Below are 16,435 nucleotides of genomic sequence, written 5' to 3'. Positions count from 1 at the left end.
TTGTGCAAACAGTGATGATGACTATCTCAACAGGGAAAGAAAAAAAGTAACAAGCTTAGAAATACTGTGCTACCGCGTCTTTGGCTCCTCCATCAGATATCAGCAGGAAGAGTCACAACACTGTGGGCATCTGACTTCTCCATGACCGAGCTGGGCAGACCATCCCTTCAAAGTTCCATCTGCGGGAATCGCTGCTAAAGAACCCGGAGGGAGAAGTCTGCAGAAGGGGTTCCCTGTGAGCCTGTTGGCTGAGAAGAGGCTTCTTCACATGCAGTCGTGAGCACAAACAGGAGACAATACAATCGTATAGAGCAACTGCTGGTAATTCTGAGCAACAGCGAGAAAGCAAAGCTACTTCTTTCTCAAAACAAAGCGGGACAATTCACACAAGCGCAGGTCCATGGCGAGACAGAGCCAGGCCTTTCCCTGGTCTTGTGGTGACTACAACCAAGGAAGTCAGGTACAAAACTAAGCTTAGAGAAGAAGGCAGGCAAACTTATCAGAGCAATCTGGACTGACTGTTGCCCAGCCCTGTGCTCTGGGTCAGGGAAAGTCACAGGGCACGAGGAAGCTCTCTAACAAGATGCAAAGCCTGTGCCACTATCTAATGCATCTGGACTTCAAACCCCCCTCCCCAGACAGGGGTTTCACACTAGCCCAGGCTGGCCTCCACCTGACAATCTGTCTCTGCGTCCTAAGTGCTGGGGTTATAGACATGCACCACCATGGCCAGCTCTAGTCAATTTTTTTTTTTTTTTTTTTTTTTCGAGGTAGGGTCTCACTCTAGCTCAGGCTGACCTGGAATTCACTATGGAGTCTCAGGGTGGCCTCGAACTCATGGCAATCCTCCTCCCTTTGCCTCCCGAGTGCTGGGATTAAAGGCATGTGCTACCATACCCGGCTGCTCTAGTTAATTTTTAAACTTATATTTTTACCTTGATACATAAGTGGGGAAGAATTTAGGGAAATGGTTATATACAGATGAAGTAGAAATGGCATTAAAAATCACTCTTCAATTTCCCTGTTAAAGAAAATCTCGAAGGTCTGCTAAAATAAGCAGTGCTGCAAGACAGAAATGACACGCAAAGTGCTTAGCCGCATGCCTTCAAGCTGCGGGCATTTGGAGCAGGACACGGCTGTGTCGGCAACACTGGGCCATGCAAGACTGTGTGTGAAACTTGGGACGCACAGCTACATCAGAGCCACAAACTTCCTGCTCCAGTTAAGTGCTATTTGCCCAACACTTAAAGGGCAAATCAGCAGTCTAGATAAATTTAAAAATGGCATAAGCCAACATAAAAGTAACCGTGGTATCAGTAAACTCTTGAAAGTAGAATAAAACACAGACAGGGGGTAAGCCAGTGCAGGTGTCAGACGCAGCAGCGCCTCTCAGGTTTAACGAAACCTAGGGTAGCTTAATTGTAACAAGTTAATCCTATTCAAGTGCAAGTTCAGTTCTGCAACCACTGTTAGATATACATTGCCTATGAGTGGACAAAACCTGAAAAGAACAATACAACAGTGACAGATCCCTATTGGTAATAAATCCCTACTTCAATTCTACACTGCACATCTTTAGTGTCTACCTGTAGATTTGACTTTTCTTAGAGAAAATGTCAGAGGGCCATACATAACCCTGGAGAGAGAATTTACCTTGAATAACTATTCTGATTTTCCTTTCTTAACTAACCAGAATGAACAATGAGCATGAATTCAGCCTTGTTCATCAAAGCTGGTTTAAAGAGAAGGTATTTTACATGACCAAGAAATGGAAATGGCATGTTAAGCACAGAATTCTTGCTTTATCAGCCATTTCAGTTTAGAAAAAATTTCTATACTCCAGGGCCTATAAGCCTTTTTCTTTAGACCACCAACTACTCTCCAAAGAGGCTGACTCGTCTGCAGCAATGTCTGGTGAGTGGACATGGAGGACAGCATCAAATAGGGCACGAGGTCATGTTCAATGAAATGACTAGCACCTCCTTCCTGTTCACAAAGCACAGGGCTTAATAGGCCACATGACATATAAATGTTTATAGTGACTTTCATTCCTACTGTATTGAGAAAGCTATGACATTATAGAGATCCCATGTCTCAAGCCTTAAGTCCAGGATTACTGTGTACAAATGAACTAAAGGGAAAACAGAGTGGAAGGTGGACTCAGCCCTGGGAAGGTCTTTAAGGCCAGTGAGGAAATCTTTTATGAACTCTCCCGGATCCCATCCTCTGTTTCCAATTCAGCCAGCTGTCTCCGCAGGAGATTGACCTTGGCTTGCAGTTCCTTGTTGTGCTCAATGATGTTCACCATCTCCTCATACGCTTCCTCTAGATAGCGGGAGGACCTGCTCCAGCGAAGGAAAATGCCTGGGGAAACCATGGGGGGAACACAGAAGAAGAAAGAAATGTTCAACGGTCAACACTGTGTGATAGATAGAAGTGCCTCCATGTTAAACCACACATGCCCTTACAACTCACACTGTTGCTGGACAGCAAGTGATCCCGTGTGTCATACCATACACTCTCTCACAACTCACACTGTTGCTGGACAGCAAGTGATCCCATGTGTCATATTGCACATTTCTTCCACAATTTACCTTGCTATTTTTGTTTTGCAGTGCCACGGACTGAACCTAGAAGTTCATACATGCAGGCAAGTGCTCTGCCATTGAGGTGAAACCCTTTTTAATTTTTCATTTTGAGACAGAGTCTTACTGTTAGCCAAGCGAGCCTCAAACTCATGATCCTCCTGCCTCAGCACACACGAAGCTAGGATTACAGGCATGCACTGCTATACCTGACTAACATTTTTTTTTTTTTTTTTTTTTTTTTGCCAAGATAGGGTCTTGCTCTAGCTCCAAGCTGGCCTGGAATTCACTCAGTAGTTTCAGGGTGGCCTTGAACCAATGGCAATTCTCCAATCTCTGCCTCCCAAGTGCTTGGATGAAAGGCATGTGCCACCATGCCTGACTGTTTTTTTTTTTTTTTAAATTTTTATTTTATTTTTATTTTTTTTTATTTATTTATTTGAGAGCGACAGACACAGAGAGAAAGACAGACAGAGGGAGAGAGAGAGAATGGGCGCGCCAGGGCTTCCAGCCTCTGCAAACGAACTCTAGACGCGTGCACCCCCTTGTGCATCTGGCTAACGTGGGACCTGGGGAACTGAGCCTCGAACCGGGGTCCTTAGGCTTCACAGGCAAGCACTTAACCGCTAAGCCATCTCTCCAGCCCCTGACTGTTTTTTTTTAAGACACTAGAATATACAAGAATCTTCAGGTGCTGAAAGACTCCAGTTGGAATCAGCATCCACATTCATGTTCATCAATTATCAAGTACTTAAGGATGCAGTTCTGTGATACACTCATGAAAGTAAGCTGGTATAGTTTCTACATTTTTCTTTATTTTTAAAAACTTTTTTGTCTATTTTTATTTATTTATTTGAGAGTGACAGAGAGAGATAGAGGCAGAGAGAGAGAATGGGTGTGCCAACCACTGCAAACAAATTCCAGACGCGTGCGCCCCCTTGGGTATCTGGCAAATGTGGGTCCTAGGGAATTGAGCCTCAAACTGGGGTCCTTAGGCTTCACAGGCAAGCGCTTAACCACTAAGCCATCTCTCCACCCCACACTTTTTTCTTTTTTAGAGAAGTATTTTTATTATTTGCAAGGAGGGTGGGGGGAAATGGATGTGCCAGGGCCTCCAGCCACTGCAAATAAACTCCAGATGCATGTACCACCCTGCATATCCAGCTTTATGTGGGCACCAGGGAACTGAACCCAGGTCGTTAGTCTTTGCAGGCAAGTGCCTTAACCACTGAGCAATCTCTCCACACCCCCTCCCACGTTTTTCCTTAATAGTGGAAAGCAGAAAAAGGAGATTCAATGTGGCCACATTGGGAAGAGACATGAAACGAGCCAGTGGTCCTCTCCATGACATGAGGGTTCTGACATAAAGTTTAAGTTTAAATAGAGGGCCAGAGGTATGCACATCTGAGCAGTCCTGATAAATTTATACTTTCACAGTACAAATTGTTTGTTTTCACAATTACAGAATTTTATTGAGACCTGTGCAATCTCTCACATGAGTGCATGAGTAAAACCAGTGTCACTGGAAAAAGAATGGGATAAGAGCGGAACCCACACTAGCTGTTATTTAAGCCGTAACTGCAGGACAGATGCATGACCCCCACCCCTGATGCTGTTCTGATATACTTGTGTTTCAACTCTGCAGGCAACTGCCTCTTTCCCCCAACAGTACTGAGAGGACAACTGCTCTTCCCAGGTAACTGGATCCAGAATCCCCTAATACCAAATTCTTGGATGCTCACATTGTTTATAACAAATGATATAATATTTGTTATAATCTATGCATCTCTTCATGTAAATTTTAATTATTTCTAGATTACTTGTTGTTCCTATACAATGTGCATACTATGTAAATAGTTCTTACATGTTTTGGGAATAATGACAATAAAGGAAGTCTGTACACATTCAGAAGTGTATTTTTTTTGAGTATTTTGGAACCAGGATGGGTGAATCTAAGCACATGGAGCCCATAGAGATGCAGGACCAACTGTTTCAAGACCATTACCTACACTGCTTCTATGACACGATGATTCTCTGCTTCTGTTATTCTCCAGTACAGAAATCACTCTTCATGCTTAGCTCTGATGTGAACATATGTATCAGGAAGATCTTTTAGACCAAACAGAAATCTTATATATATCATACGACTTTACCTAATACCTCGCAGGCCTGAGGCAATGGTATCCCTTTCATTATTGTCTCTCTAAATGCCCACTGGGGTTTGGTAAAAATTTAGTTAAATCATACTTCAAGACCTCCACTTTCTAAGTTTGACATTTTCCCTAAATAGCTAGCTTCCCACTTCAATGATTAAACATGACAGCAGCTTTTAGTTAAACTGTCCCAGATATCATTAAAAAGGAAATAAAGCTGTATTCTTTTATTTAAAAGATCACTTATTTTGTGGCCCATGACTATATTTAACAATCCAGAAAGGAAACAAAGAAAAATCTTGCATGGAACAGCCAAAAGTCCTTCACAAAAATTGATATGCAGAATGAACCCTTGTCAGAGAACTGAGAGACGGCTAGAAGGGCTTCCACACTCGAGGCACGTCCTAGCAGGGCGACACACAGCCTAAGCTGGAGGACACAGTCAACAGCACATGTGCCGTTAGGAGCGAGTAATGTCCAGGAAGAGGTAAAACCACACGACAGCCCTTTATGTAAGGAGAAACCACTGTCCGCACAGGAGCAGCCCGTGAGGGCACAAGAGAGAGTGTGGCGCACTGACATTCACAGCATACCAAGTACCACTTTTCTAACTATGTTTTCTGCTGTTTAATGCAAGCAGGAATAAAAATGTCTTTACTATCTTCAAAATGATTACAAAGAAATTAAGTAGTCCTTTTCAGTCGTTGCTTGATGAACATCTAACATACTTTAGGTAGACTTTGAAAATGTTTTTAAAACAAGCCTGGCTATTTAAAGAGATGAGCTTCAGTAGTCTGAAAAATTATTAAGTGCAAGAAACCTACTTTAGAACAACTTGGAAAGGCAAATGGACGACTGTTCCACATGGATAGTGAGGTCTCTGCAATGCCCACTGATGCTGTTTGCGCTGCTTATAGACCCTTACCTGAACGACTGGCTGCATAAACCATCCAGTGCCATTTAACACAACCTACCGCAATGACAGCTGAAAAAGTAAAGAGATAGAAGCCCTCCCTGAGGAGCTCTGAGTTTATTCATGTCTCATCTACCTATCAACTCTCTTAAGCCAAAAGTACTGCACTTTCTTATCTAGGGAAAGCAGAATAAACAACATAAAGACCAGAAGCTATTACATCGTGACTGGCAGATAGGGTGGAGACCAACAGTAACCCCACGTGCGGGCCTGAGGACTATGGCCAGCTCGCCATCTTCTAAAGCACTCACGGCATGGCTCCCACAGCACACCCAAGCATGAATGAAAGCTCTGCACCAGGGAGGGACTTGTTACCTTCCCACAGCTGGAGACTCTGGGGAGCGACGGAGGGCCAGATGACGAGGTTGTTGGCTTCAAAGAGGGGATTGGTGAACTTGCTCAGCTCACTGGGCCGATTGACCCAGGACCACAAAGACATTGTTTTCTGTGGAAGCTTCAACTTACACCTGATGAAGAAAGAAAATCACCATGAAAGCCTTTATTTACAACAACCACTGTTACATGGTCCTTAAACTGGACCACGTTCTTCTATGTGACTGACTGTGTAAAAGACTGTTAGTAAAAAATTAACATGATTATCAATAAACACAGGGTCAGAAAAAAAAATTTAGACAGCCATGGTGATACATGCCTTTAATCCAAGCAGTCAGGAGGCTAAGGGAGCAGGATCACTGTGAGTTTGAGGCCAGCCTGAGACTACATAGCGAATTCCAGGTCAGCCTGGGCTAGGGCGAGATGCTACCTTGAAAAAACAACAACAAAAACCTTGTCACTAAGAACAATCATACTGTATACTTTAAATAGGCAAGTTTTCTAAGTCAGTTGTACTCAATAAGATTGTTAAATAAATAAAATTTTTAAAATCCTAAAACCTCTTTTGTTAATTTATGTGTAATATTTAAATAATCAGTACAGTTATGGCTTGCCCTTGGGTCATTTATTTCTTACTAAACTGTTAATAACTAGCAAGTTCTAGACTTTAGAACAGAGATAAGTAGAACCCTTAGGTTAAAAGAGCTATTTTGACACTGTTGGTTTTTTTTTTTTCTGTCAGTATTTGTGTGTGTGTTCATATGTAGATGTGCAGGTGTCAATGCATCATGGGGTGTTTATGGAGGTCAGAGGCAACTCTGGGTACCCGCCTCTCCTTCCATGCTGTTTGAGGCAGTCTCTAACTCACCACTGTGTCTGCCAGGCTAGCTGGATTACAAGCTTCTGCGAGATGCCCCTATCCCCACCTCCCATCTGGCTGTACATACAACTGGGATTACAGACATTCACACTACAGTCTGACTAAATAGGAGTTCTGAGGATCTAAACTCAGGAATTTATGTTTGCACAGCAAGCGCTTTATCCATCAACCCATCTTCCTAGTCCCCTATTCATCTGTGCTTAATAATTTCTGTTTGATTTGGATTAACTGGTTTTGCAAAGTAGTTCATAAAGTGGGAAACTGAGATATTTACAGTATTTTTATAATGAAGCTGTTCCAAATGCTCCTCTTTGTTAGCAGGCCTGGTCTAACACAGTAATAGATTTAAGTAGAACAAAAGTAAAATCAATATTAGAAAGTCCAACACAAAGTGATATTGAAGTATGTCCCTCAAAACCCTCTGACCTGAAGACTTTACAAGGCGCACTTTCCTGTTAATTGAACAGCCCATCCTCATTAGTACAGTGGTGAGTGTCCTGTCTGTCACAGTGCCAGTAGAAGGCACTTCAGCTTGAGAGTGGCTAGGAGCTAGTCACACTTGCCCCAACCCATGCTGCTATCAAGAAAACCCTTGGAGCAAAGACACATGAGAATAAAGACAAAGCGATGGAAATTCCACCAGTGTCCACCAATGGTCTTCCCCTCAAGATGATCATAGTATAGTGTGCAGCAATAGCCAAAGCACATTGACAAAACACTATGACTGAGATCTTTCTGTAGCACTCAATAAAACAGTTCCCACATTTCCTACCTCTGAAGAAAAATAAATACCTGTAAGAAACGCTTATGTTCAAAAAGTTGCCAGTTAAGCTCTGAGTAACACCTGCACTGCTCATACCACTTGTCTGCTTAACTTTTATTTATTTATTTTGGTTTTTTCGAGGTAGGGTCTCATTCTAGCCCAGGATGACTTGGAATTCACCATGTAGTCTCAGGGGGGCCTCGAACTCATGGCGATCCTACTATCTCTGTCTCCAGAGTCCTAGGATCAAAGGCGGGTGCCACCATGTCCGGCCTGCTTAACTTTTAAACTAGTAAAGATGTAACAATTCAATTTCCATTTATTAAATAGTAATTTAAACAACTGGAGGGGAAAAAAAAGCCAGTTGTTTAAATCTACTATTTAATTAAGTGATGATAGCTGGCATTTAGTATCAAAGCAAATCCTGCCTCCTGCTTTGGGATATCTGATGATTGCACCCAAATGACCAGTTAAGCACCTTTCAAGATAGTTCTGCTATGAACCTTCCAGATAAACCTGAAACCTTGCAGTAGCTGGCTTATGAAGTAATACTGTCACTCAGGGCCTGATGAACATTTCCAGGTATAACAGGTGGCTGGCCCGCCAGCAGGGGCAGGAAGACCTGCCTCTATAGGCCATACCTCTGACGACTGGCTGCATGTCTCTGGAGAGCCACCTGACTTGACTGGCTCTCACTCTCTTGCTCTATAAAAGGGAATGGAGGGCAGACTTGGATGGAATGATAGGACATCTTTCAAATGTGGGACATGTGACTACATAAAGAAGACAACAGTTAAGACATCTATCCAATGCACTCAAAGCTTTTCACCAGTGTATGAGGTAATTTTAATCTGACAGATAGTTTTCTCCCACCAAGCACATGCTGGGCTCATCACAGCCTATACTTTCATATAACTTAATTCAGCCTCCAGTGCAGCCTCTACCTCCACAAATAACACAATACTTGTGAAGCCCCAAGAGAGCAGTTACCCACCTCTCACTTTCATTGTTGCCCAGAAATGTGCCAAACTGTGAGGCGTAGGCATGTTCAAAGAGCATGATGAGGAAATGCTCGTTAAACTCAAAGGAACATGGGAACTGGCGAAGGATCTGCCACACGCAGTCCAGGAAGAGAAGGAACACGGGCGCCTCCCACTTCTGCTTGCTGCTGCAATAGGCTGACTGTGCACAGCGCTGCTGGAACGGGTGCCCTGCCTGGGGGAAAGATGGAAGAGTGACCATGGTACCTTGATGAGATCACAGCACAGCACATCCTATTAACACCATTTCACATAATTACAGTGACCAGGGCCACCTCTGTCCAAATGATTTTTTTCATTTAAAATGACAAGTTTTTGCTCTTAAGGAAAAATATATAATTCCCAAATCCTTATTAAGGCTGTGTATTCAAGATGTAACCAGGAACTGTAACTGTCCTTGAAACAGTAAATGAAAGGCTGGACTCAGGTCATGGTGGATTTATAAACCAACCTTTTTGGATTTGTACATTTTTTAAGACTTTTTTAAAAATTTACTTATCTGTGAGAGAGAGAGAGAGAGAAAGAGAGAGAAAGAGAGAGCGCGTGTGTGCAAGAATGAAAGAATGAAAAGAAAAGGGGAGAGAGAAAAGAGAGATTTGGGGATGACAAGGCCTCTTGCTATTGCAAATAAACTCTATATTCACGTGCCATTTGGGCATTTGGCTTTATGTGGATATTAGGAAATCAAACCAAAGACAGCAAGCTTTGCAAGCAAGCACCTCTAACCACTGAGACATCTCCCCAGCCCTCGGTCTGTAACATTTTAAGTGAAGTCAAATAACCCAAGTTCACAGGCACAAAAACAAAGACAAGGATGACTTGTCTGTCTGAAATCCTGTCAACTGTGTTGCAAGCTACATTAGCCTCACCACTTACATGGAGACCAACACAGTGGGTCAGCTCTGATGTTAAGTCCTCACTTACATATGGAAAGACTTATATTCTTGGAGGGAACATTAGAAATAAAGCTGCCCTTCATCATAGTCCTCTGCCCAGAAGAATTTGGAATCTGCCGTCTACTGCCCAAAGTAAATGTAAGAACCATTGGCCCTCTTCCCAGAGCCCAAGTTCTGACCTCACCTTGAATCATTCCATACTAGTATTTCACAAGCCAACATTGTCTTTAGGACCTTAAACTACTTTACCTAAAACACCATGGAAACTTTCTAAGGCTAATGAATGGCATCTGGGCATAGAACTATCTAAACAAGTAAAGCACACATGTTTTTCCTGTGCATCACAAGGAGCATGATGCAATGTAATGAAACAGATTTTCACCAGCTGCGGAAGCTAACTTTAGGATGGTGTGGCCGGGTAGACAGGGTCTCCATCACAGTAATGCACAGCACCTTTACAGTGTAACTAGAAAAGTCAGAAAGTCCCTCTCATCTGATATATATCTTCTCTTAACATACATCTGAACATCTGTTTTCTTATATTAAAAAAATTATTTATTTATGTATTTGATAGAGAGGGAGGGAGGGGAAGAGGCAGATGTAGAAAGACAGTGGACACACCAGGGCCTCTAGCCACATTATGCAAACTCCAGATGCATGAGCCAACTTGTGTATCTGGTTTACGTGGGTATTAGAGAATTAAACCTGGGTCCTTAGGCTTCTCAGGCAATCACCTTAACTGTTAAGCCATCTCTTCAGCCCTGTTTTCTGTTTTTAAAATTTATTTATTGGAAAGGAGGAGAATGAGCACACCAGGGCCTTCAGCCACTACAAATGAACTCTAGACACATGCACCACCTTGTGCATCTGGTTTATGTGGGTCCTTGGGAATCAAACTTGGATCCTTGGTTTTTGCAGGCAGGTACTTTAACGATTAAGCCCTCTCTCCAGCCTCTAAACATCTGTTTTCAATCACAATTATCAACTAACTTACAAAACAAAAACAGATTGACCAATTAGTCTGTGACTTGGAGGATTTCAGCCTATATTCTCAGGTCTTTGTATTATGAGCCATCTGACTTATAGACTTGAGGGGAAGCTCTATGATGGCAGGGGAAAATGATGGCATGAGCAGAAGGGGCACATAACCCCTGGCCAACATCAGATGGACAACAGGAACAGGAGAATGTGCCAAACACTGGCAAGGCGAAACTGGCTATAACACCCATAAACCAGCCCCCAACAATACACTGCCTCCAGGAAGCATTAATTCCCAAATCTCCATCAGCTGGGAACCTAGCATTCAGAACACCTAAGTTTATGGGGGATGCCGGAATCAAACCACCACATTCTGCCCCTGGCCCCAATAAACGGTAACCATCCACGATGTAAAATGCAATGCATTCAGTCCAACTTTAAAAGTTCCCATAGTTTTTTATCAATCCTAATGGTGTTCAAACATCCCCATAATCCAAGGTCTTTTAAATGAGCCATTATACCAAAAAATCCCCCCCCAAAAAAAAACATGACACAGAATAAACACACTGCAAAAAAAAAAAAAAATGGCATTGGGCACAGCAAAGAAATAATCAAGCAACACAAGATTTAAACAGGGCAAATATTAAACTCGGTAGCTCCAAGTCCAACAATTCTACTCAGTGACAAATCTCCAAGTCCAAAAATTCTAACCGGCAACCAGTCTCTGGAGTTCCAATTCCGCCCCTCCAGCTAGGCTACTCACAGTCCTGGAAAACTTCACTGGGCCCGGCGGCTTTCTTAGCAGCCATCTCATGGTCCCGGCATCTCCCCTGGGCCTCCATTACAATCCACAGTTCATCCTCAGGGCTCCATCAGGTCTCCATGCAGGCATCCAGTAAACCTGTTTCACACTGCTCATGGCCATTTCCAAAACACAAGACCACATTGCAAACTTAATGGCCCTCTCTTTCCTGCATTTCTTATATTCCACAATACTAGGTAGGGTGCCAATTTGTTAATGCAGGGGGGAAATAAAACAGACTTTGATGAACAGGATGCTCCTTGAGCACTTAGGCCCCTTTCAAAAGAGTCTACATTCTTCCTGTTGCCCCAATGCAGTTCAAGTGGCCCAATGTCAAAGGTTGTAATCTTATATAATTGCAGCTGAATAGGCAGAAGTTTCAGCCCAAAGATTTCATTTCTGTGCCATATCCTTCTGTTCACACCAGTCCATTTCTAAACAATGCAACCCTGCACAAGTTCTTAGGACATAGGCATAACAGCAAGCCTCTCACACAAACTATTTCTAGCCCAGTCCAAGCAAAGCACTCTCTTACCCTCATCAACCAAACCTCACAGTCCATAGTTCCTACTGCATTTGGTCTTTCAACTCTGACCAGAATAGTCCATCAAGCTGTACTTACAGCACTGCAAGGCATCTCTTAGGCCAAGGCCACATTCCTCTTGAAAATCAGCTCCAAAAGGCCAAAGTCACACAGTCAGGTGTCTAGCAGCAAATGACACTATTCCTCTGTACCAACTTTACTGTTGCAATCAGGTTTGCATTGCTAGCAGAAATCACCCAACTAAGAGCAACTTGTGGGGGTGGGAAAGTAAGGGCTTATTTTGACTTACAGATTGAGGGGAAGCACCTTCATAGCAAGGGAAAACAATGGCACAAAGAGAGGGGGACATCACCTTATGGCCGACAACAGATGGACAACAGGAACAGAAGAGTGTGTCAAACACTGGCAAGGGGAAACTGGCTATAATACCCATAAGCCTACCCGCAACAATACACTGCCTCCAGGAAGCGTTAATCCCCAAATCTCCATCAGCTGGGAACCTAGGATTCTGAACACCTAAGTTTATGGGGGACACCTGAATCAAGCCACCACAGGTATGGTTCTCTGACCTCTGCAAAGTCATTTGGGAGGGCCAAAGATCGTCATGTATGAAGAAGAATGAGGTCTCTAAGCATCACCAAAGCACTGGCATTTAGCTGGAGCTTGAAGGATGGGAGGGATTTGGGCTGGTTAAGGAAGAGGGCAGGATGGAGCAAGACAGGCAGAAGACAGACGTGCTGAAGTCCGTTGCCTTGTAATTAGTCCCCAACCACTCCTTCCAACCTTGTCATTATCTCTAGCAAGACAGTCTCTGGACGACCAGCCTCGGTTTTATGTTCTTCTATTTCCCTTGTGTATTACAAAATATAAATTGAGTACCCCTTGTCTAAGATGCTGGGAATCACATTGTTCTGAGTTTTCTTGGGGATGGGGCCCAAGCCTAAATACAAAGTCTATTTCTTTCTCTCACACATCTATCCACACACCCTGAAGGTAATTTGATACAGAATTTTTACTGGGTCTGCAATAGGTCATGTGAGGTCAGCTGTCAGGAGGTTTAAAAAAAAATTTTTTTTTTGCTTATTTTCATTTATTTATTTATTTGAGAGTGACAGACAGACAGAGAAAGAGGCAAAGAGAGACACACACAGAGAGAATGGGTGCACCAGGGCCTCTAGCCACTGCAAACAAACTCCAGACGTATGCTCCCCCTTGAGCACCTAAGCTTACAAGGGTCCTGGGGAATCGAGCCTCGAATGGGGTTCTTAGGCTTCACAGGCAAGCTTTTAACTGCTAAGCCATCTCTCCAGCTCCCTCTCAGGAAGTTTCAAATTTTCAAGCATTTGTGAGTTTCAGGTCAGGGATGGGTACAGTTAGCAAAAGCTTTTAAGTGAATGAAGTGAGCAACAAAGACAGAGTTCTAAGAACTGAAAGATAGCAGAGGTCAGAGGGCTGATACAGGGGAAGAAAGATTGGTTGGCCCACAGAACATTAAACACATAATTTAAATTTTCTAGTTGATCAATACTTCACACATGATGTCAGCTACCACAAACCAAGATAGTAGCACAGCAACAAGCGGTTCCTATTCTCACCGAACAGCCTTCTCACCTGGAGCCACTCTCTTTCTATTAGGGCCTCAAAGCCACAGATGGTCCTGCTTCTTGGTTCCAAGATGATCTGGGCCAAGGAAGTTACTTGCAGTGTGGAGTCAGTTCCTTCCGTCCCATGAATCAGCACTGATGCTCCTTCCCTGAGGGGAAAGCCAGAGCATAAGTGGGGTGCTCCAGCATGGCTAAGGAATTCTGACCATATGACACTGTGTGACTACAGTACTTCAGCCTCTGCTCGATTCCAAGGGTTCAGAGTCTAAATAAGGCATTGGAGAGACAGGAGGTTTTCTTGGGAAAATAGAAGCATAATGAGGCTGAAAATTTCACACAGTAAGAATCCTATTACATCATGGTGTACTTCAAGGCACTTTTACATGAATTTCCTAACTCTTTCTAGAACAAAGCAGTCTTGATCCCAGAAGATACTAGACTTTTCTGCTTTAGTAGCTGAGCAAAGCCTTTTCTCATCAAACCTATAAACATACATTAAAATTACTTTTATGACCTTGAATTCTACTTTCCCCCATCAGCTGACTGTATGGACACATCCCCAACTGTAAAGGATCCAAGAAATAAGTCCTAAGCCACACTGAAATACATGAAAATGGGGGAAAAACAAAAGCATGCAACTGTCATTTCAAAAAGTCTAGCAATGACATCTTTGTCATGAAGACATGCTATCTGGGACCCATTACCCAAGAGAATGGGAAGGAAGCACCAAAGTCCAATTAACCACATTCTTCTTATTGAAAACCAGTAAAGAGCCCTTGGAAATGAGAAATTTCATGTTTGGCAACCACTGCCACTTTTTGACTTAAGCCTGTAATTAGACATTTGGGTTAGAACAGTTTTTGTTCTACTATGGATGATGTTCTTTGCTTTCTGTCCTCTGTGAATTATTTTGAGGTTCTTAGTACAAGACTAATAAGTGTCACCAATGGAAAGTTAAAACTCCACCCTTTGGACAAAATCCAGTAGCTGTGGAAGAGTATAAGTAGATACCCTGAGGCAGTGCTCAGACACTCTGAGTGTGAGCAGACACTGATGTGTTCATATACGCTGAATGTGAGACCTCTGAGGCACGCATACATGCTCAGTATAAGAACTGCGGTGTTCACACACATTGAATGTGTTTCTTCACAGTGTGTATTTATTTCAAAATTAATTTGAAATTTATTTGTGAACTTGAGCAGTTAATTTTAAGGTCAAATTTTTATGGAGATATAAATTATAATTGAGTAGATTTCAAAAGAGGGACCCAAGCACAGTGAGACCTCCATCCCTCTGAGAGCTGAGGCTGTGAGAAGAGTGTTCTGCCCCGATCCACACCACCGCGTGGCTGTCGCTGGAAAGGCAGACTAAGAGGTGACAAACACTCATCTCCTGCTTCACAGGGGAACAGAAGCTCCAGCATACATGGGCCCTGGGTTCAAGCCCAGCACCACCTGCAATCCCAGCCTTTGTGAGGTAGAGGCAGGAGCCTCAGAAATTTAATGTCATCCTCAGCTACACAGCAATTTCAAGGCAAGCCTGAGATACACGAGACCCTGTCTCAAAGAAAGAGAAAGGAAAAAGAGGAAACAGAAAATAGTGTCTGCACTACAATATAGGGAGAAGTCTGGCACACTGAGGTTAACAACAAAAAAAGCCTTCATACTAACTGACATCCTTTTATTGTGCCAGTTTAGTCCAATTCCACTATTTTACTGGCCAAATGAACCTAACCCAACCATAAAACAAAGAAGAGTGGCAGCCTGGCAATCCCAACCAAGCATCTCTATCTGTTCCCAAGCTATCACTTAGTAAATATTAAATCTTAAGCAAATCATTCAATTATCAATTTTTCTCCAGCCATAAAAAAATACATATGCACTTTCTTAATTTGGAAGTGATAATACGAGTTACAGTTTCAAAGAAAAGTGCCACCCAGGTATGTGGTGACAATACTACTTATGGTATCAGTGGGAATCCCCTTCTTAAAGAGGCTACTCTAAGCCTATGTAACAATCAATACCAATTCTCTCCCTCTGTTCAAGTCTTCTGCCTCAAGTGTCAAGGATTAGTAACCTTGAACTCTGTGAATAAGCTCCCATCACTGTCCATACTATACACTGCTAACCCTAGGCTTCCCACCAGGTACAACTGCACATACCAAGTAGTTTATAATAAGGTTTCTCACATATTACAAAGGATCATTTTAGTGTTTCACAAAACTGTATCTCCCTTTTCATCCATACTGCAAAAGCACAGAGGCAAATTTGGCCTTCTGAAAAGAAATTTTCTTTTCATTCTTTTTTGTTGTTGTTTGTTCTTTTTGTTTGCTTGCTTGCTTTTTGATGTAGGGTCTGGCTCTAGCCCAGGCTAACCTGGAATTCATTCTGTAGTCTCAGGATGGCCTTGAACTCATGACAATCCTCCTCCCTCTGCCTTGCTAGTGCTGGGATTAAAGGCCTGTGCCGCCATACCCAGCCCTTTTTTAATAAAACAATATTATTAGAGAGAGAGAGAAAGGGAGAGAGAGAGAATGAAAGTGAGAATGGGCAGGCCAGGGCTTCTACCATTGTGAATGAACTCCAGATGCATGCTCTACTTTGTGCACCTGGCTTTACATGGGCACTGGGGAAGAGAACTCAGGCCATTAGCCTTTTTAAGCAAGCACCTTTAACCACCAAGCCATCTCTCCAGCCCCACTTTCATTCTTTTTCACAGTTTTTAAGATGAAAATTGGTAAATTCATAATTGTGGTGGTTTGAATGTAAAATGACCCCTTTTAGGCTTGTTTGAATACTTAATCCCCAGTAGGTAGAACTGTTCAGAAAGGCTGTGGAACCTACAGTAGGTAGAGCCTTGCTACAGTCAGTGTGCTCCTGGGGTA

General features: G+C 42.9%; 1 protein-coding gene across 1 annotated transcript in view; it reads right to left on the bottom strand.

The window, feature by feature from the left end:
• Positions 1-804: 804 nt before the first annotated feature.
• The window catches only part of Mtmr9 (myotubularin related protein 9), a 40,881-nt gene continuing 25,250 nt past the window's right edge, over positions 805-16,435 (bottom strand). Inside the window, exons 7-10 of the mRNA XM_004671388.3 lie at positions 13,559-13,700; positions 8,682-8,902; positions 6,027-6,178; positions 805-2,364 (exon numbers count right to left, since the gene is read on the bottom strand). Of these exons, the coding sequence (XP_004671445.2) occupies positions 2,201-2,364; positions 6,027-6,178; positions 8,682-8,902; positions 13,559-13,700 (679 nt within the window). The 3' untranslated portion in view covers positions 805-2,200. The remainder of the gene's footprint in view (positions 2,365-6,026; positions 6,179-8,681; positions 8,903-13,558; positions 13,701-16,435) is intronic.

The sequence above is a fragment of the Jaculus jaculus genome, chromosome 12 (assembly GCF_020740685.1).
Source record: "Jaculus jaculus isolate mJacJac1 chromosome 12, mJacJac1.mat.Y.cur, whole genome shotgun sequence".
NCBI lineage: Eukaryota > Metazoa > Chordata > Mammalia > Rodentia > Dipodidae > Jaculus > Jaculus jaculus.
The sequence above is the reverse complement of the archived record's forward strand: the minus strand, read 5'-3'. Positions and strand labels throughout refer to the sequence as shown.